This window comes from Triticum urartu, chromosome 1, assembly GCF_003073215.2.
Source record: "Triticum urartu cultivar G1812 chromosome 1, Tu2.1, whole genome shotgun sequence".
NCBI lineage: Eukaryota > Viridiplantae > Streptophyta > Magnoliopsida > Poales > Poaceae > Triticum > Triticum urartu.
Window position 1 is genome coordinate 511,148,517 of NC_053022.1, and position 22,341 is coordinate 511,170,857.

General features: G+C 47.2%; 2 protein-coding genes across 4 annotated transcripts; one reads left to right on the forward strand and one right to left on the reverse strand.

Moving 5' to 3' along the window:
* Positions 1–58: 58 nt before the first annotated feature.
* On the reverse strand, positions 59–11,106 carry LOC125523884 (TNF receptor-associated factor homolog 1b-like). Of its 3 annotated transcripts, none has more exons than XM_048688955.1 (13): positions 10,994–11,106; positions 9,728–9,945; positions 8,344–8,458; positions 7,703–7,791; positions 7,558–7,626; positions 7,329–7,458; positions 6,659–6,817; positions 6,197–6,560; positions 5,612–5,721; positions 4,758–4,908; positions 3,412–3,755; positions 3,141–3,336; positions 59–2,479 (listed from the first exon to the last, which is right to left on the reverse strand). In XM_048688955.1, the coding sequence occupies exons 2-13, from the start codon at positions 9,903–9,905 to the stop codon at positions 218–220; spliced, it is 4,167 nt and encodes a 1,388-aa protein (XP_048544912.1). In that variant the 5' UTR covers positions 9,906–9,945; positions 10,994–11,106; the 3' UTR covers positions 59–217. The 3 variants fall into 3 exon arrangements, with proteins under 3 accessions (XP_048544912.1, XP_048544918.1, XP_048544904.1); XM_048688961.1 differs by lacking the exon at positions 10,994–11,106 and adding an exon at positions 10,753–10,987 and having other exon boundaries at positions 8,344–8,455; XM_048688947.1 differs by lacking the exon at positions 10,994–11,106 and adding an exon at positions 10,753–10,987.
* An 8,882-nt stretch (positions 11,107–19,988) lies between these two features.
* On the forward strand, positions 19,989–22,287 carry LOC125523915 (40S ribosomal protein S15-like). Its single transcript, XM_048688984.1, has 4 exons — positions 19,989–20,095; positions 20,200–20,366; positions 20,496–20,553; positions 21,790–22,287. Exons 1-4 carry the CDS (start codon positions 20,093–20,095, stop codon positions 22,036–22,038), a joined length of 477 nt encoding a protein of 158 aa, XP_048544941.1. The 5' UTR covers positions 19,989–20,092; the 3' UTR covers positions 22,039–22,287.
* The last annotated feature ends 54 nt before the right edge of the window (positions 22,288–22,341 follow it).

The window sequence follows — 22,341 nt, forward strand, 5'->3', positions numbered from 1 at the left end:
AGTCAGTCAGTCATTCAGGCACTCGACAGCAAACTTGAAAGCAGCCGGCGAACAGGGCTTTACGGAAATGTAACTGTATCCCTTTTCTTTTCTCCCCTTTTTTAAAGCTAAAGGTTTCAAATTACATGCCCATGGCGGCACAAGCATCTGTTACAACAAGCATTATTTTCCTCAACTGTAAGACTGACTGTATACAGGCATATATCAGCGCATCGCATCACCAGCGCCCGTTGTTGGCCTGGCGCCGATACGCGGCGGCGGCAGAGCCCACACCGTTCACCCCACTCGCCAGGTTGCTGCTGTAGTCCCCCATCTGGTGGTGGTGCTGTGGGAACCCGTTGGTGCTCAGCGATCCGAGATTCATCGACGACGGGTTGACAGGGCTATGCCCACCATACAGCCAAGGCTTTGATGTGCTCATGTCAGACAGGCCGCCATTGGTGGCGTATGTGTCCAGCGAGGAGAACTGCATCTCCCTCGCCCCCTGCCCCTGGAGAGGGCTCATGTCGTAGGCCCTTGAGAACCCATCGTCGTAGTACCGGTCGGTGGAATTAAACCGACTGGGACTGCTGACAGAAGCCATCATCTCCGGATCTGCCAGGCTGCCTCTGCTAAACCGCCCAGGACTGCCCACAGAAGACATCTCAGAATCAACCAGGTTTCCTCTGCTAAACCGCCTGGAACTACTGAGAGAGGCCATATCCAAATCTGCCAAGTTACCTCTGCTAAACCGCCCGGGACTGCTAACAGAAGCCATTTCTGAATCTGCTATGTTGCCCCTCAGCGAAAATGGCAGACCATAAGCATGGTAATCATGGCGCATAGGCTCTGCCTTGCTGCCATTGCTCTGTCCCTCGTCAAGCAAATCATTAATGATGTCAAGGTGCTGATATTCTTCAGCCACGGGCGCCTGTGGTTGCTGCATGACAAAACTGACAGGAGTCTGTCTAGGTGGTTGCAATCCTCCAAACCTGCTGAAGTTTTCTGTCTCAGTGCCCCGTGTCTGCTGATAAGCATCATCTTTCCAAGTTTGTTGATACGCATGACCATTTGTCGTCCGTTGGTAAGGGGAGTCGTCCCTCCAGAGATGATTGTTGATGCTACTATCACCTTTCCATGGTTGCCAACTATCAAGTGTATCTGAATTCCCCAAACCAGATTTAAATCCATGCCTCGCTGGCAACAACTGATCATTCCTCCCAGCAGGAGGCATCATTAATGACGCAGTTGATGCATATGTTGATAGCGGCTGCGAAAGTGCAGTACCTTGTCCCAGAATAGTTGGCTGATATGAAAGAATTGAAGAGGGCGTACCCAGACCAGGCTTACCAAGGATGGCATTACGGTAGGTCTGTGGAACATACGCTGGGGCAGAAGGAGAAGGATCATTTCCTGATCTTCCAGCTGCTTCACTCGCTGAGCGCGAAAGCAATGTAGAAACTTGAACTTGTGGGGTAGCTGGTACAGTTGTTCTTGGTGTAGGGAATACAGGGGCACTTGAAGGCCTTGATGTTGTGACAGCAACCTCAGAAACTCTGGTGGATGTGACCTTTATAGGAGTGGTCTCTTCCCGAGCTTCTGAATAAGTGGTGGAAGAAGTTTGTGGCGATGCGGAGGGAAGTGGAGCAGCTTTATCAACTTGTGGTAGTCTTGGGGGGGCTGGTATGGTTTTATCAACTTGCAGTGATCTTGAAGGAGTGCCAGCATCCTTAGCAGATGGTGGTGTTATGGGTACAACAAGAGAAGACTTACCAGCTGATGGAGATTTTAGAGGTACCGGATTAGCTTTATCAGTCGCTGGAGATTTCAGAGGAACCACAGCAGCTTTAGCAGCTGCTGGAGATTTTGGAGGAACTGAAGTAGCTTTATCAGTCAGTGGAGATTTTGGAGTAACTGGAATAGCTTTATCAATTGGCGGAGATTTTGGAGGAACTGGAGTAGCTTTATGAGTTGGCGGAGATTTTGGGGGAACTGGAGTAGCTTTTTCAGCTGGTGGAGATTTCGGACAAACTGGTGTAGCTTTATCAGTTGGAGGCGATTTGGGGGGAACTGGAGCAGCTCTATTGATTCGTGGCGATCTTGAAGGAAGAGGAACATCTTTATCTGTATCAGTTGGAGTCGATTTTGAGCTATTCGGAGGTGCTCTAATTGGTTGCGGTGTCAAACTTGATCCATGATCTTTGTTTGAAACTGGGTCAACCTTTGTTCTGGTAGGGGCCTTAACAGGCACAGCTTCAGTACTCGTGGTGGCTGGCATGCCTGAAACAGCTTCTTCTGGCACACCATTGGCCAGAGGGACCTCCTTGTTGGCTGTTCCATTGGCTTTTACATCGTTCGTAACTTCAGGGGAATGTTCCGAGCTCTTCAGAACATCAGGTGGCTTCTCCGTAGAACTGGATGAGGATGATCCATTTGTCTTTGTTTGATTTTCCATTGCTTCAAAGTGAGCTTTGAAAAGTTTCCTCCCCTCAATGTTTTTCTGAAATATACATAGAGAAAGATAGGTTACAGAAATGAATTGGTTGAAGCTATGAAGCAGGAAGACAAGACCCAGGCAGCGCATCTGCTACGAGTGACTACTGTACATACATTTATCTGTATTGTATGCACTTGAGAGAAGGTTTTTCCTTTCCTGTAAGGAAAAAAGGACATATCGTTTTTTCCAACCAGACACTACCATGCGGGGTGGTGATCGGGTATAGAAAAATAAACCAGAACCTTTTTGCAGTTAAAAATTGTTTCTACCATAGGCCATAGATACCTTGTCCACTTGACAAACAAAAAAGCATGTAACAAGTGCATGGACATTGTCGACCAGCACAGAACTTAGGAACAAGTCTACCTTAACAGTGTTGATGTGAGATATGAACACATGAATTTATACAGACTGGATCAGTACTCAAATGAATAGAAGATGCATCGTTAACCATTTCGAAATTAATCTCAAACCATCTAATGCTAGAGATTATAGAAGTACATACGAGTAATGGGAAACGTATATTCCATATCTATCAAGTTTAAAACCAATTCTTACAATTCAGATCCTTCAACAATCAAACATATGTAGAAACTCGAAAGTACAGCAGAACTTTGAACATCATGACAAAAAGGCAATGATATTTTCGAAAGAGTAACTTCACCTCATGGAGACGCTGCCCCAGCTCACGAAGTCTATCTTTCAAGGTGAGTAGAACAGTATCCCGGTCCAATTTTGGAGCAGTGCCACAGCCTGAACTATTGCGATCTGAACTACCAGTAACACTGGAGGAGGGAAGGCAATCGTCTTCTTCGGCATAACTGATAATGCTTATGCCCTTGTTACGCTGATTTTTCCCTCTGCACAAGTTCAGTTAGCCCAGGTGCCATCTTACAAGAACAATGCAAAACTTTAAACATATCGTCTTCACCTACCTATTTGGTGACAAGTGATTTCTGCTGTCTGGTAAATTGTTTATTTTGCTGTGAATACCATTCATAGCAGTAGAATCAGCTGAAAATGCTGATGAGTTGGCCTCCATAGAGGAGACTCTCTTTCCATTCATAGGTCTAGAACTGTCCAAATGATCTGGCCCATCTGAAGCACCTTCTTCCAAAGTAAGGCCAACCTTCAGTGCCACTTCTTCTGCCTGTTTAGATGGTAAGCCATCACTGTCATCAACTGTGATTTCGTCATTAAGTCTTTCCAGAATTCTTGCTTCAGATTTATCTTCTCTTTCCTTGTCTTTAACCTTACGGTTGTTCTTCTTTTGTTTGGCCTGAAAAGAAATAGTAAGAACACACCAGCAGAAAACAAGAACAATGCAGTAGCAAAGAAAGCATCAACCAAACAAGATATTAGACCCAGGGGTATTTAACCTCGAAAAGATGTACACATTAGAAATGAAAACCATGCATAAACTACTAAAGTATCCATTGAGATACACTCAAATCATAATAACTTCATCGCAAGAAATAAAGCTGATCTTCAAGAATGGTGTAGCACAAAATGTAACCAACATAGGACTAAGTGCTAGTACTTGTATCTCGAATACACATAAAGGGGAGCCAGGGTAGGGAGACGGGTAAAATAAGTGCAGTCAACAGTTCTAGGGATATCCTCACCGCAAAATAAGGTTAGCTGTGTGGGTATCATATACCAGAAAGAAAGTTGTTCCTTGGTAACACGAGATAGCATGCATGACATACCATACATCTATAGTCTATAAGTAAAAAAGCTCTTTCAAGCTCGGGAAACTTATGCAAGTTTTAGCTGGACTATGGGCCAAGTTCATCACAAGACATCAAGCTAAGTTCTTTAAGTGTTTTCACAACATAACCGAAAACTCAAGAGAAAATAAGTAAAAAACTAGAACGATTCCAAGTTTACAGCCAGTTCTCAGTACAAAACACAAGCTGCCTTGTTTTATTCATCCCAGCTATGAGTTCCAGTCAGTTCCTATCAGATAATCACCCACTGCCACTTCATAAAAGTAGTAAAGGATATGAAAAATTATGACTGATGAAAAATGAAAAATATAGCGCATCACTGAAACTCAAAACAATGCTTTAGCATGCATCAAGACCAATCAAATACAAAAGAAGAATTATAAATCCTAACTCGCAATGATCACTCGATAAATTAAGTTCAATAATTATTGGGCAGGAAAATTGCTCCAGATTCAGTGAATTGGTCCCTACTGTGGCATTCCTAAATAATAATGGCAATACAACATTCAACCTAAGAAAATAAGCGAGAAGAAGGCACATAGAAAAGTAACCTGCTTTTTCTTTGCGCGCTTGTCCTTTTCGTTCGCGCCACCACCACGCTTTCCCTTCGTCTCATTTTCAAGTCCCGCTGCTTCCTCCTCACGGATTAGCTCTTCTTGCCTCTTCAAAGCAACAGCTTCTTGGTATGCAACTTCAATTCCACTGACACAAGCAACATGCAAGAATCAGAAGCAACAGATAGTTGATCACATTATAGAACAACTGACCCACAGTTGAAGATTCATCTACCCAACTTTCCATCAAACTTATATAGAAGAAATGCCTTTGATTTCATTTGTAAACTACAAACAGCAGAAAAATAGTTTAGTCTATTTTGAACTAGATAACCGCATGGCCCTTGCTTCTTTAGAAGATCACCAAAACATTATTCATCAAATACACAGTGGGGCACAACCTCACAAAAAAAAAACAGCAACTAACTTGTGCCACAATCTTATACTTCTTCCAGAAACAGGTAAGTGCTGTTTCAGACACTGGTACCGAAAATACAATTGACCACCAGTTTCTATTATAATATATTGTAAAACCTATTGCCTTTTGTTTTTAAGAAAAATCTGATCATATCACATTCATGTGTCTACCCTAATTGTTCATTTAGTTAACTGATCAAAGGAAAAATAGTTTGGCTGCACACAATCAAGAATAGTTCTTATGTTTTACACTTTTAGTTGACCAAGTTTTTGTTGCTAATGAGTATAACATAAATTTCAGTACAATAAGATATGGCTCAATATAGGATTAACCAATTCAGCACCTTTTGTAGTACTTCGTAACTGGATATAATATAAGCCTTGAACATTCAGATCAGACAAACTAAAACCTGGCTCTAGAAAACAGTTGTTACCTAAATATGTGAGATAGCACAAATGTTTCAAGTATCTTCCGCCCAAGCTCAGTTAGGCGTCTTTCTTCGCGCTCCATAGAGATTTTGTTAACCTCGCCAGAACTACCATCCTATGAAGATGGGCATAGTTACAAAATGATTAGGAGCGACAGTTATTTCACTGGTACAATAGACTACAGTTTCAAATTTGTCCATTACAGATGTTACAATATCATATGATAAATACAAGCTCACCAGTACCTGCTGTACCGAGCTAGTTCAAACAACATCATAAGTCCACCCCAAACCAACATATCATTCAGTGAACATATACTAGGCAGTTCAAACAAGAACCTACAACATCTCTTTCAACAACGGAAGAAATTGGACGAGCTGCAGTAAGGTAGGTATTGTGCATATCACAAAAGGAGGTGCAGAAACTACGCTACTAGAACGACATATTGCAAATCCAGTAGAAAAACTTTATAAATTAGATTAACAAACAGTATGCATAGATATAACTAAGGCACTAGCAAGTAGTAAAAAATATATATCCTAATAAACTGGAAAAAAATGTTGCAATATATCAAACCTCACTAATCATACCTTCATGCGGCTCTGGGAACATTTGTCATCCTTTGGAGATACTGGTTGACAAGGCAACGGTTCCAAGGCTGCTCTCTCAAGTAAAGTTATAACATCACCAGCCAAAACAAATATGTCCATATCAACATTGACCATGGGTGCAGGTAGTTCATCCAATTCTGCTATTTTTGTTCTCCCTTTCTTGCCCTTGCTCTGGTATTCGAGTGCCTTCAGACCCGTATACAAAGAGTCCATCACTAATGTTGAAGTAACCTCTTTCTCTACAAAGAAATGCTTCACCAGTACTTTAAGTATGGTATCAGTCTTCTCTCTGGACATACGGTGCCTGGTTCTTGGGTCAATTGCTGACCAGAATGCACGAAAACTGAAAGGCCAACAAAGATTTCAATCTGTGAACATAATATGAACAAACAGGCAACATTGACTTGTTGTGATGTATACTGGAAAAGATAATGGCGTTACCTGGACCATCTAATTTTGTCCTCAATGAGCTTGGTAAGTTTATTTCTTCGTTCCTCAATAAAACGTCGGTAAATTTGTTCTATATTGGTTGTATAGACACGGAGCAATTCTCTTCGGTAAGGACGATCAAGGCAACGAAATGGTCTGTCCACTTTCTCCCTTCAATATGAAAATAGAGCAGTCTAATGTTACATGATAGTTCGCGGTTGATTCTACATATAAAGAGAAAACAGCTGGAGCTATCTACTCCCTCCGTTCCCTAATAAGACCTTTTAGCTTTTTCTTGATTCGTATGTATCTAGACACATTTTATTATGAATGTTCACTCATTTTAGTATGTATGCAGTCAATATTTTGAAATAGATAAAAGGTCTTATATTAGGGAACGGAGGGAGTACTATATAAAGTAGCTGGTCTGCATGAGTTACTAAAGATTGACCAAAAGAATAAGACAATGAAACTACATGCATTGCACTCCTGCCATGGGAATAGCCGAGTATGAATTATAGGAAGAAACAATATATTCAGAAAAATTGACATTTTCACTAATGTTGTTCTTGCGAAGACGTGCTCGGATGAACAGATCGAACAGTTCCCTTCTGAGACATGAATTAGAGGCACAATGATGAAAAAATTAGCTATCAATCATGAGCATAGACAGATTAACTACCTGATAACTTGAACTTGAGCAATTATTTCAAGAACATCGTCCACGAGAAAACCATCCTGAATCTTTGACAACTCCATAAACTTTTTCCATCCCCAATCATGCTCCTTCTTCCAGAACCTATGCAAAGTGTCTACAAAAATTACTTCATTAATGCCTGAACAAGGTGAAAAGATATATGGATAGATATACTGTAGCTTCCTATGAAGAGAACAGACCAAGTTCAGCTCACCTGAGTATTTAATTTTCTTAGGATCCATATTGCCTACAGCTATAGTGAACTGTGCAAAATGGCTCCATCCTGAAATTTTCATACTAGAGTCAGATAAGTAATTTCCAATGTGTGCAAGATAGCTGTAAACATGGTAACATCAAACCTGGGAGGAGTTTGTCATGATTAGCAACACAAAGAAACAATGACAAGTGATTGGAGACATCACATCCTTGAGGGTATACAAGTATATACCTGTGAAATAACAATTGGAAACAACAAGGGAATCAGTATCTGTGCATACAGAGAAGAAAAAATATACACCAGAAAAATGAGTCATGAAGCTTTCAGATTAGTTCATTTAGACATCAGAGAAGCTACAACATTAAGCCCTCAGCGAAGCTAAAAAACCTTTCTGAAGGTAAAAATGGAAAAAATGGTGTCCAAAAAGAGACAAAAATGGTATCGTATACCAAGACGCACTGTGTCAACGGTAACAGAATAATCAAAACAGACATGTCAGGACCGTGAACACTTCCAGTCCTTACTCTTCCCTCCCTGGCTCCCACCCACGTGAAATAAATACTCTAGTCAAAATGTAAACCAAACATGTCAAAACATTGCACATATGAGAAAAGGATTGTGTGGCACTCTCCAATCTCCAGCTTAAGGACTGGGGTGCACAGAATGACAGAAAGGGAAACATAGCAAGACAAAATTGCCCCATATAACGTTTTATAAATACCAACACGAGAAAAATCAAACAAATGACAAGTGGTTGAACAAGGTTGTCAAAAGGCACTTTACCATTTGTAACCACCAGCCTCAAACGGCTCACTTTTCATCTCTCTCTTCTTCTCCTTTGAAAAATTCTCAATCCTCCAAGTATGCCGACCGTATAATTCTGAAGGTTTAGGGCCTGCTATGAGAGTCGAGAGAAATGAGATTAAACACACGAAAACAAATACAGCTTCCAAATCTCGGAGGAAGTTATCCTTAAAGGAAGTTCAATCAATAGCATGGTATGACTTGCATCATGGTAAGGAAATAGATTTTTCCATGCAATGAAAGCAAATGTTGACACAAACCAATTTAATTTGGGCAAGTATCAGCATGCAAATTATCTACTCCCTCCGTCCGGAATTACTTACCGCGGAAATGAATAAAAATGGATGTATTTATCACTTAAATACGTCTAGATACATTCATTTCTCCGGCAAGTAATTCCGGACGGAGGGACTATTTAAAAGATTGTTCCAATTTTAGAATAGAAAAGATTGCATCAACGGGACAACTAATGACATTGTGAACTGGCACAAAAGAGAAGGTAAATGAATTATTTCATTGTAGATTGAGAGAGAGAGAGAGAGAGAGAGAGATCCTCAGTTTTCAGCTTGTAGAAGCTATTTAAGATGGCCAGTTTAAGACAGTGTTGAGTGACAAACAATGAGCACCACAAATCATTGAATTGCCTACGTGCTATTTAGCTCAATATTAATTGCATGGTATTTTAGAGTGCAATTGACTAGGTGCATATGGATAATCTCAACAAACAAATGAAGGCATGATCACATTTTAGTTTATTTACAACGGAATACTGGGAAAATAGCTTAATCTTTATATATTACGCACCGAGCTCTAATATGCATGTGGCCTGAGTTTAATCATAAATGGTAAATGTCTTGAATCAACTGACGTTCTGGTCTAACCATATCATGATTTCTGCCTTTTTCATTGAAGACAGATAATAAGACAAATTAAACCTCTCTGTATTTATATTTTCTATACATTGAGAATCGGATACGACAAGCCTTTCTAAATGTGAGAGCCATGCCAGACGCTATCTATCATCATGCCCATGCAACATCTGCATGTATAATCATGGCACTAAGTCCCAGCAACCAGCACGAACCAACCTTGGATACCATGGCACTGCAAAATGAACCAATATGTAGTGATGAATGGGTCACAAGCTCCACCCTTACAGCTTGACAAGATAATTTGGTGCACATAGGAGGTATAGTGTATCAGCTGCCCAGTTGGTGTTGGACTATTTGAACATGCCAATGATTCATTCAAGTACAATAGGCATCACAGCAATCCATATACCAAAATAACTTCCACAGCATGTCGCGCCAAAATAACATGCTAATCAAACCACGAAACCATATATGCAAGTGCATTCACGCACCAGGATCATCATCGTCGCAATCGGTGTCCCAAAATGGCGGGGACGTTGAAGGGCTTCCGCTCTCGCCCTGGTCGCAGGACCGCCACTCGGACAAGGACTCGCCGGACAGGCTGCGATCGTCATCCCTCATCCCAGCCGTGCTCGCAGAAGAATCATCGGTTGCTGAGGCTCCGGCCATCAGCAAACCCCTCAGCTACTTCGGACAACCTTATCCGCGGCTGCATGCATAAACGACAACGGAATTATTAATTTTGAGCTGAGTCCAGCACACCACAATGCTAGCAAAACCAGTGCTCTTATCCAACAAGACAACCACGGCGGTATCAAGTCTCCTAAGTCCCGACAAAGCCGTTATCAGACCGGCACAAAACCCACCGGAGGTATCATCAAGTCTACTAATGAGTAATGAGTTCCGACAAAACCGTTATCAGACCGGCGCAAGCAAAACCCACCGGTGGTATCAATCAAGTCTACTAATACCTCCCGACAAAGCCGTTATCAGACCGGCGCAAAACCCACCGGCGGTATCAAGTCCGATAACCCCCGACAGAAGCGTTGCCGGAGCGGCACGAAAACCCCGTAAACAAGCCTATCACAGTCCAGCGAGCACAGAACCTTCCAATACTGGAAGGTTGTCGCCGAATTCAGCAATCTGATGACCCTACTCGGCTGAAGACAGCCTTCCATCCGTGAACTCCACGCTCTACGGCTCTCTCTACCCTCTATCCTCTAAACGCTACTCTGGCACATCCAACGGGGCAAGGGGATCTACCCGGCGCCCATTTCGGGAGCCAGACTCGCGGAAACGCGGCATCCCGAGCTGGCAGCGCCTCCCGGCGGGGGGCGAACAGCCAGCTCGCCGTCGGATCAGCCGGGGCCGCGACGAGGCCGAGCGAAAACGCGACCGCCCGAACCCTAGCCCCGCAACCCCGCGAGACGCGCCACCGCCCGCGCCCGCCCCGGGGGGCGGGCGCGCGCGGGCCCTGATCTAACTACGACGGGCCGGGAGGGCCGGGGGTCCGTACCTGCCGCGGCCGCCGCCCGGGGCAGGAGCGGTCCTGCGGCGGCGGGGGGCGGGGAGTGTGCTGGGCTGTGCTGCGGCGCGGCGCGGCGTGGCGGAGCTGCGGAGGGGTGAGGGGAATACGGTCTTGGATTGGGGAATTGCGATGCGCAGCAGCGAGACGGGAGGAAGGGGGGGGGGAATGGAACGGAATGGAAGGGGAGGAAAAAAAATCGAGGGGAGAGGGGTGGTGAGGTGTGTGAGACCTTTGGCACGGTCTGATTCCCCTTTCGTCCACTCCTTCGCTTGGCTCGCTCACTTCACCCGCGATGCGATGCCATGCGCGTTGGGCGGCGAGCAGGGGAAAATAACCAACCGAAAAGGGCAGGATGACCGACGGGGATGGTTCCGTGCGGGCGTGCGGGCGGGCGAGCGAGCTCGCTTTGTGGACCTGCGCGCGGTCGGTCGGCCCGGTGAAGTCACGCGGTGCACGGCCCGGATCGGGTGTCAGCCGTGCCCGTTGCGTTGAGTGAACCCCTCTCCCTCAGAGAAAAGAGTGAGCCTCTCTCTCTCTGTCTGAGTGTTGACAGTGGTTTCGTTTCTTTTTGGGAAAGGCTTTTCTCCTTTCGGTTTTCAACATCTTCATGGTTTTATGCTCAAAAGATGAAGGTCGGTGGCGACTATGTTATCTTTTCTTTTATTTGCACGCATGTGTTTGCGACTTTGCGGCCCTATGGTGACTCTCCCGGGTCTACTTGATGCGCCTTCGACGTTTCTTTCGCGCGGAGATATTCGATGACTGGTTGCTTCGTGTCATCTTCTCTTCTTAATAGGTGTTGAGTAAGGCCGCTTCTTAGAGCAATGACACTCCTCGGCCGCCAGGCGTGTCATCGAGCCCGTTTCCATACGTGTGTGGCTATGTGTGATGGGTTTTGTTAGTTCCTTCGTCTACGTGTTGTCATTGCCTTTATCTCGTATCCTTCTACGTTTGCTTTTCTTGTCCTTCTTTCTCTTTCCCTTCACTGCTGCCACCTTATGCTTCACTGAGTTCATCCCTTGCTTCAGCCCGCTGGAGGTGCTCTTTTAGCTCATCCCTGCTATCCGGTTGTGCCTTCCTGCTTAGTTTGCCTGTCGGTCTGGCCTTCGTCCTTTCTGTTGGCTGAGGTTCTTTCTCTTTCCTTTCTCCGGTATCTTTTTTCTTGCCTAACTGTGGATGTGCGAGACGTGTGATCACAACGGCCCCTGAAAATCGTGGTTCGTTTTTCATCTCCAACCCAAATCCTGCTATATACGTTTTTCATTTCTTTTCCACCCCATTCAGGGGGGGGGGGCAAGGGCAGTTAGGGTTCCGTCTCTAACCTCTCTGGTCGGCCCACTTTGGCGGCTTGTTTCGGCAAACCATGCCTCGCTCCATCTTCTCACCCGTCTTCCCCTGCCCCATCCTAGCCTCCTCTTATGTCCCATGCCTCGATCTCCTCCGCCCCGTCTTCCTCTCCTATGTCGCCGTCCCGAGTGGTAATTGCACCTCCGTGTGCCCATTCCCTTGGCCATGTGACCTCCCTCCTCTCTTGTCCCTCCTCTCTCTTTGGCCCCTCCCATCCTCTGTTGTGTCATATTCTTTCTTGCTTGTGAATGATGCTTTCCTAACTATGCAATTTTTTTATGCAATGTGATTATCTGCTTTAAGTGCATGTTGTGTCTATGAATTATGGAGTGTATGATGTGGAATGGAGTTTGCTTGCAACGTGTTTGCGAAAATGCTTGTAGGAAAAAAGTGTCTTCTTCTATCTAATAATATATATGAATTGATCTTTAGAAGTTGGATTCGCCGATTACGCGTAACAATTTAACCATGCCCGTCAAACATCATGTGTGGTCGATCGTTGAATGCATGAAGTCGAGCACCCGACTAGAGAGCATTTTGTGCTTGTACGCGCATAATGGTGGAAGCAACAACCATTTGTCTTGCCAAACTGCTATCTACTTTTTTTACGCGTAACTGCTATCTACTCCAAGCCAATCACACAAAAACTGCTTTGCTATGTTACTTTGTGACAGGGACGACAGTTCCTGTCTTTCTTGGCGTCGGCGAGACCGCGATCTCCACCCCTCTCTGTCCGCTGCTCCGGCGGCTGGTGGAGGGGGTGGGCTCCTGTTTTTCTCTCCCTGATGTTTCATTGATTTAGGGCTTCGGCTTCGTCTAGTAGCGCCAATTTGGTGAGGTTGGTGCCGCATCAAATAAGGTGACCTCAGTCTCTTCCTCACCACGGCAAAGTCCTCTGCGGCGACGCTGTTGAGTCGATGGTCTCGTTTGCTTGCCGTTCGTTCGGACCAGTAGGCCTTATGTTTTTTGTGTCTGACGGTTGTTGTCTCTCATGGTGGCGCTGACAAGTGGGACAGATTGGTGTTGGTACAAGATTGGTGGCTCGACGGCAGCAGATTTAACGTTCTTCCCCGACAACGGCCGAATGCGTTAGATCTGGATCCAGGTCGTCGTGGGGAACATCCTCGGTCGACACGCCACATCGTCGAGTGCAAGTTCTGCAAGTTCGGTATTTGGCTCACAATGCCTACAAGGCTATGGCGTTGGCCTGGATTTTGGTTTGCTGGTGCTCCGCATCTTCCCTCGATGTGGGTCTCAACGGCACTGGTGGTCAACGGCCATTTCCGATTTGGTTGTTTGTAGGGACTCCAATAAACTTATTTGTAATCTTTTGTGTGGAGTTCTTTCTGCAATGTTTCCTAGACATATGTCATGACTCGGTCTTTCTGATAGTTTTCACATGTATGTGTGCAATTGTACTTTGTTTTATTGATTAATATAAGGTTTTTTATCATTTATGCCACTATTTGTGTCTCACTACTCAGTTTTGTCATTAGAGTTACAACTGCTCAAAAATACCACCGTTCCGTTAGATGCGTGCTAAAGAATGCCATTATATATCCAAAAAATGTCATCATTCCATTACATGTTTGCTCAAAAATGTCATTAGACATCGTTATTGTCAGGTCAAACCCGTTGACCATGTTATATGATAAAAATACCCCTAGACCCACATGTCAGCTCTCTCTATCTCACATGATAAGAGTGGGCCCCACTTGTCAGGAGTAAGAAAGCGAATAATTTTAGAGGAGAATAACGACGTTGTTGGGATCAAGTGGGCCCACACTTTATTGTAGTGAGATAGAGGAAGAGCTTACATGTTGGCACATAGGTATTTTGGTTAGTATAACATGATAAACGAGATTTGAGGTGACAATAATGGTGTCCAGTGAAATTTTTTAGCATGCACCTAACAAAGAGATGGCATTTTCTTAGCAGTTAAAATACCTAGTGGCAAAAATGAGTAATGGGACATAACCAGTGGCATAAATGATAAAGGGTTTGTCTAGAACTCGGTCGACTGAGACTTAACAAAGTCTCGGTCGAGTAACGTCAGCGTAGTTGTTTTGTTGCAAGCGGCATGGTTAGATGCTAAAATGATTATGAAAAAATGTTGCGACAGTTTTGCAATCAATGACAATTGATGCTGCAACCGGTGTGATTAAAATGCTACAATCGTCAATAATGGATGTTACAACTGGTGAGACGATGAGGGACAACATGCTACGACTAACAAGACGGATGTTGCAAAACAGTAGAAAAAAAGTTGCAAACGTTGAACAAAATGTTGCATGGTCAATTGAGACTTGGTTAAATCTTGGTCGACTGACTTTTAGCAAGCCCGAATGATAAAAGCCCTTAATAATCCGTGCGATTCAAAAAAAAACTGCTATCTACTCACCAGAGAGTATCTATAACATATGAATTGAATTATGATCATCTTGTCACAAAAAAAATATGATCGCCTTGTTACACAAAAATGCTAAATATGACTGAGTTCATGGTACTTTGCGTTTAGATCAGTATCTTTCTGACAAGACCTCGGCAACTATCATCTTGGTGGTAGAGATGCCCACGTCCGCCGGAATCGTGGAACGGCGGCGAGAGAGACACATCAGCAACCTTCTCTTTCCAACTAAAAACGCGTCTAGTTCCGATCACCGCGACGTGACACTCACTGAAGCGAACTGCTCAACTACAACGGCGTCGCACTCGCAACGGGCGGGCAGCGTGCATTCCTGCTCGCTCGGAGCTAAACCCGATCACGCGGCGCGGCGGCGCCGGCTGCCGGGCGGTCGAGCACGCCGGCGTGGGCGAGCAGCGCCCACAGCTGCGTCATGAACTCGCCGCCGGCGCCGAGCACCTCGGCGTGGATGTCCACGTTGTCCGACGGCGCGAGGAACAGCAGGAGCTCCGCCCAGAACTCGGCCAGCACCGCCCACCGCCGCCTGTCGTCCTCGCCCACGGCCGCCCCGAGCTGCCCGCCCAGCAGCGCCGCCTTCTCCACGATGGTGCTGCTCCCGGCCCTCTCCTCCGCGCCGCCGCCGGCCTCCACGCCCTCCATGTACTTCTGCTCGTCGGCCTCGATCTTGTGCAGCCTCGCGAGGATGTCGTCCTTGTTCTTGCAGCCGGCGAGGTGGCACCGCGTCTGCCGCACCACCGTGTCGAAGATCTGCTCCGCGTTGTAGCTCGGGTCCGGCAGCATCTCCGGCACGAACGACACCAGGTACGCGCAGTAGTTGGACAGCTTCGTCGCCACCAGCCGGTGCTCGTCGGTGCGGTCGTCGTCGCCGCGTTGGCCGCCGCGGCGACGCCTGTCCCAGTCGCAGCGCGTGGTGGCGATGTGCCACACCAGGATCTGGTCGGTGGCCTTGGAGAACTCGCACGCCCACGCCAGCCGCGGAAGCAGGCCGTGCCTCCGCAATGCCGTGACGCCATTGGTGAGGTGTCCCCGGCTCGCCTTGAGCGAGACGAGCACGGCGCGCCGGACCGGCGGCGGCAGCTCCTTCCTCTGCTCCCGCTTCTGCCCCTGCCGCCGCGGCTCCACCAGGAAGAGCGTCAGCCACGACAGCAGGTTGAGCGGGCGGTGCGCGAAGCGCTTGAGCAGCACGTACTCCCCGATCTTGTCCTCCCAGTACCTCGCGTCCGGCGGCGCGAGGCTCTCCTTCCACCAGAGGTGCCCGCCGCGCCGCTTCTTCTGCCAGGGCTGGCCGTCGCGCACGCAGCGGTACACCGTCTTGATGTACCTCCAGTTGTTGGAGAAGGCCGCCAGCGCCTGGCACATCTCGAGCGCCGCGGTGATCACGATCACCACCACCGTGACGGAGCGGTCGAGGTCCTTGACGCCGATCCGGAGGCGGCGGTAGTCGGGGCCGAGCGTGCCGAAGAAGGCCGTCCACATGGTGAGCGCTAGCACGACGACGGCGATGCAGATGTACGTCCTGACGCCCACCAGCACGATGTTCCGGGTGTAGAAGAAGTCGTAGAGGAAGGCCAGCTCCGCCTCGACGACCCGGAACGCGGCGTCGGGGCCGGTGGCGATGTCCCGGTGGTGGTTGTGGTGGTGCGACTGCGGGTGCTGCTGGTGGATGAGGCCGTCCAGGACGAGGCTCAGTGCCTTGGCCGAGCCAGCCTCCGCCGGGACGTAGCCATAGAAGCGGCGCTTGAGCAGCTTGAAGAGCGCGAAGGCGAGGCAGAAGTCCTTGGCCATGTCCTTCTCGACGTCGCTGTACCCCTGCACGTCGATCCATCGGTAGACCTGGTCGATGGTGACGACGGACTTGCAGGTGCTCTGCACCAGGATCTCCTCCCGGGACAGGCGGCCGAACTCGTGGTTGAGCTCCATGGTGTCCTCGCCGTGGAAGAGGTACTTGTACCCGGCCATGGTCCCGGGGTCGGGCGGCCGCTGGTCGGCGGCGGTGGCGGCGAGGGACTCCTCGACGTCCATGTACTCGGCGACGACCTTGACGGAGCGGTCGGGGAGGCTGGCCTTGATCATCTCGACGATCTTGGCGGCGGTCTTGAGCACATTGAGGCTCCAGAAGGCCCAGATGGCGGCGCGGTAGCTGGCGTTGGTGCCGGTGGCGTTGAGGACGAGCCAGAGCACGAGCGCCGTCTGGAGGACGTGCTGCAGCAGCAGCTTCTTGCGCTGGTCGACGTCGCGGCGGCTGTGCACGGGCGCCGCGTACGCGCTGGCCTGGATGAGCAGCAGCGCCGCCGCCCACAGCACGAAGGTCTCGCCGTGGAAGGGCCCGTCCTGGATGATGCCGACGGCGTAGGTGACGACGACGTAGGAGAGCGAGTAGGCCATCCACATGACGCCGCGGAGGAGCCGGTCGCTGCTCCGGCGCCGGGTGGAGCCGTAGAGCACCAGCGCCGCCAGCACCATCGCGCTCAGCAGCACCACCACCTCCAGCCGCAGCAGCCGGCTCTCGATCGTGCCCAGGTCCTCGAAGATGCGGACGCCCATGGCCGCCCTGCCGACCACCTCCGTGTACGACGGCCGGAGCCTGTAGCTAAGCTTCACCGGACTCACTCAGTGGCTGGCCGGCCGGCGATCTTGCGGTGAAATCGGTGTTATCATGGAAGGGTGTCAGTAATGCATGCCTACGGTGGACCGATGATCTGACGTGATGATCCGATGCACGGCGAGGATGAATTGGCACTGAGATGAGATGAGGAGAAAGGAATGGGATCGATGAAATGTGTGCGTGTGAAGCATCGTTTTGGGGCATGCAGTGGGCGGTGGCACTGGGTGCAAGGCAAGAATACTTGCGAGGCTGAGATTTCACACGACATCTTTGCCAGAGAGAGCTTTCTTTTGATCAGGGCCGGGTTGGCAACATGAAGCAAAGGATAGATTGCCTACGGCTAGGGGTAACGTGAACCTATATGCAACGGGGGTGACACAGCAGAAATGCACGAGTACTGAGCAGAGCAAATGTAACTTCAGGATTGGAAGCCTACCTGCAGGTTTCTTTGAGCGAAAAGAGGCCCTGAAGAAGCGATAGAAAAAGGTTGGTTCCAAACGTAGGCCATCAGTTTTCATTCCACGGTCACTATTAATTCAAAAAATCTGGTAATATATAATTTGAAGCTAATATTGTAGTTATGTCTCAGTCGATGCTATATTCATGAGATCATACATTAAGATTGGTGTAAAATTTTATTTTCAGAATTTATTTTTTCTTTCTTACATGGTATGTACTGGGCTGAGACCTAGCCACACCCATATGCATAAGTGTGATTGCGCGTTATTGAATAGCAGATCTCTTATCAAAGTTGAACAGTTTTCTAAATTTCAAACATTTGTTTTCATTTTTGCTTCAGGCCGTTTTTGCTTGGAGGTTCCGGAAGCGACGCCAACCGGTCTTCAGCACCCAGCAGCTCTCAACTCCAGCGGAATCCTCTCAGCTTCACCGCCCCATGCACCGAAACCCCGGGGTTCATGATCCCTAGAGCCAGTCCCTCGAACTTCGCCGCACCAACAATGACCCCGCCGATCGTTGCACATGAGGCACTGCGACTACTCAGCACACCCTTGCTGGGGGATGACCCCACAATCAGAGCCATGTAGGCCATTAGGCAGGCCATCGTGCCCGCCCATCTGCAGCTACATAAGGACAAAGAGGAGGTCGCCGCACAACAAGCCTGGTGAAGAGAAACCATGGTTAATGAATAATGTTGGCAACCTCGACGTTGATACACCTTAAACATATCAATATTTTTATATAATTCATGCTACATTGCTATCAATTATAAACACACTGTAGATACTTTCATTGATTTTAATTGTACTAACATACAATCCAGGCCGGTTCCTGTTTTCTGGTGTTTCTGTATTTTCAGGAAAACACCTAGAAAAGTACCAAAAAATCCACAAAAGATATATTACGAAGATATGCATCAAGAGACAGCCAAGGGTCTGGGCCCCACATCTGGAGTTGCCGAGGGGCTCTAGGCGTCCCCAGGCCCAGGACGTCTGGGGGTGTCTAGAGGCTACATGAAGCTTCTAGAGCTCTTCTTTTACTGCAAGCTTTTCCCAGAAGTTTCTGGACTGTCATAAAAATTGCAAAATTTCCGAAGTTACGGATCTTCGGCAATGTTAAAAGCGGTGACAGGGCTCAGATTTTAGCACCCACAAGCAAACTCCCCTCGAAATTCAGATCCCATCTGGGGGGAGGTTCTCATCTCCAAATCACCATAGCCACAAAAACCAGAGGAGAAAAACACCCCTCTAACCAGAGGAGAAGTCCAAGGAAGGAGAAGAAGGGACCCCCTTCCCCCTCTCCTCTAGTGGCGCCGGAATGTTGTCCGGGACATCTTCGCCATCTCCATCACCATCACCAACAATTTTCTTCATCATCCTCTCATGGTGATGTGTGAGTAAACTCCTTGGGGCCTAGGGATTGCAGTAGTAGCTATGTGTCAAGCATCTCTCTTGCTTGATTTTATGATTTGCCCACCATGATTATGATCGTGGGCATGATGATTAGTTGAATTGTACGATGTTCCTCTTGTAATAAGTACCTTTATGGATCAAATCTTATTCATGTTATATTCTTGAACTTAAGGAGTTAATGAGATTATGTGATTCATATCTAGTAATTAGACAAAGATTGAACGATGTAGATTATGAGGTACTCCCTCCATCTCACAATGCAAGACGTCTTTGCAAGCTGGGACAAAGGGAGTAACTTTTAAGTATAGTTTTGGGGATGCCTGATATGACATTGGGGCATGTACTACAGATTTAGAGCGACAAACTTAAAGGTATACCTAGCCATACGTACATTAACTATTTTGGAATTGATCCAACAAAAAAGAACTTTATGAGGTTGTACCATGCATTTTAATGAAGTTATCATGTTGAGAGTTGAGACTAGTGAAATATGACTCTAGGCCTTGTTTCCAAGCATTGTAGAGCTTTTTAGTCATGTTTCCATCTTGTTACCTTGTTGTCTTTAATTGTTCAGAAAATAAAGAAAAATGTTTGCATCATCCATATTATGCCAAGTATCGATTGCAATAGTTGCAACACCGGTGCTGTCGCGATAGCACGGCGAGGCTTTGCAACGTGTGCGGCGGCAACACACTTTGTCTGGATAGGCTACCCGAGTAGGAGATTTTGTTGTGACTGCAATAGAGGCCTTGTTGCAAGAGCTGACATTTTTGGAGCGAGATCGGTTATTCGACGCTCTGGGGCAAGGGATACTTTTAAATTATCATCCGGCCGACGCCTAGCATTGCCCTAATTGAGAATAAGCTACTTCACCAGTCTAATAAATGCTCGACTTATCAACAAAAAAGTAAATAGAAATATCCTAAAAAAATAGAAATAAATGTCCTAACTATATTACCACGGCCACGGACAAACATACCCCATTTTCGCCAAAGCCCTAGCGCCGCCTCCTCCGCTGCTCCCCCGACAGCCGTGCCTCGCCACCTCCACTCCTCCTCCCCCAACCAGCCGCAGCCAGCCATGGTGAGCTCCGCCCTCCGCCCTCCTCGCCCCTCCCCCAAACCAACCCTCCCGCATTTCCCGATCGCCGGTCCGTCTAACCCGTGCGCCGCGTAATCGCGTTGCAGGCGAACGTCGCCGCGGGGACGAAGGTGGCCGCCGCTGCCGCCGCCGCCGGGCAGCCGAATAAGAGGACGTTCCGCAAGTTCACTTACCGCGGCGTGGACCTCGACGCGCTCCTCGACATGTCCACCGACGACCTCGTCCAGCTTCTCCCCGCCCGCGGCCGCAGAAGGTACACCCCCGTCCCCCCAGCGGCGTGCGTCGAGAGTGGAATCTCTCGAAGTTGAAGGGAAGGGAAGGGAAGAGTGAACTGCTGGCTCGTTTGTCTGAAAGAAAGTGCGGTGCTTTGGTGTTGCTGCAGGTTCCAGAGGGGGCTGAAGCGGAGGCCCTTGGCGCTCATCAGGAAGCTGCGCAAGGCGGTAATGGACACTCCTCCCTTGCCTCTCTGCTCCTGGGTGTGATGAACTGCCTGCTATTTATAACTGTCTCCGTGTTAGATAGTTGTGCCACTTGCCGGCGACAGCATGCCTGAATGTGTCTCCTTTCTTTTGGATGGACGTGCTGTTGACTGCATGTGATTTGTAACTCAGCAATTGGCATGTGTGCTTGGAGCCTAGCGTGGAATCGTCTGATCAATTACATTTTCCGGCCCAAATATTCGACTTTGATACTTTTTTTGCGGGGAATTCGATGTGCGTTCTTTCTGGCTGCAGCCTGTAGTGTCTGAAATGTCCATTTTGTTTGCTCACTGACACTATTATTGATGAGGATGTGTAGAAAAACATCGTGGCATGTTTACTGTTTGCGGCGCTAAGATGTTTGGCAACAACCAGAGCATTAAGTTGGGACTGTAGGTTGTCAATAAAATCTTTGAAATTATTTGCTTATATGTCACTTTTCTGATGCTTTGGCAACTCATTCTGGTTTTGATTTGCAGTTCAGGTTGTTGATTTAATATGTTTGGATATATCGTTGCAAATACACTCACTTTTAGCAAAATGAATTGATCTTTTCTGGAGTACTGCAACTTCCAAATGTCAATTCTCACTTTTCTGTTTGAATGGGCTCAAATATTTTGCTCACTCTACAGAAGAATGAATATTTGTCTAGTGCACATACTGTATATTCTTGAGCTAGCATCTTCTGGTTTAGGATTTATGGTTGTGGAAATATTGATGTTGGATAAATGGAAGTATCAAATATCAATGCATATCTATTGACCATCTTACAAGTGAATATCCTATTGGTTGGTCTTTTGACCACCATGACTCACTAGATGGCTGTATAGTAGTTCTGAACAGTGGTGGTAGTCTATTTTGCATCTTCTACTGGGATACATTTAATGTTCTCTAATTGCTGTGACGAGTATCCATTTTGTTATTGTGGCAGGAAAGAAAAGAAAATGAATAACTAGAAATGTACTATGATATAAACTTCCAAGTATATGCTCTTTGATAGGTGTTGAACGACGTGATCTGTATTACTGTATATGTGTTGATTTGAGTGTTTTCATCATTTCCAAGTTTTTTGCGTGACACCAAGTTCTAACAGTTCACTGCTAATGCTGTTTTGATTTGAACCATCAATTATATTGCTTTATTGGTTCGAGCTCAAGCAACCGAAGCTCATTCCCTTTTCTCTGAAAAAATGTACAGAAAAGGGAGGCACCAGCCGGTGAGAAGCCAGCGCCTGTGAAGACTTATGTGCGCGACATGATCATCATACCAGAGATGATAGGCAGCCAAATTGCAGTGTACAATGGGAAATATTTCGTCATAAATGAGATCAAGCCCGAGATGATTGGGCACCACCTCGCCGAGTTCTCCATCAGCTACAAGCCCGTCAAGCACGGGAGGCCCGGCATCGGCGCCACCCACTCCTCGAGGTTCATTCCCCTCAAGTGAAAGGATCCCGCGGCCTGACTGCCCTCGGCCGACTCCATGTACCTCTTCCTGGAGTGAACGCCGTGTATGTCCGTTTTGTCTGTGGTGGAAGAACTTCTAGTATATCTATCTAGTGGAAGCATGAGGTGGAACTTCTAGTATGTCTATCTTTCTAGTGGAGCTGTGGGAACCCATGTATGGAAAATTGGGGAGAAGAAAGCAGCATCTGTTATCTATCTGCGTGGCTGTAGCTAATGCCCACTTGGTTTGTCTCTCTGCATCCTCTGGTTCCTGGTGTGCCAGGTCCGTTGTCCATGCTGTGCA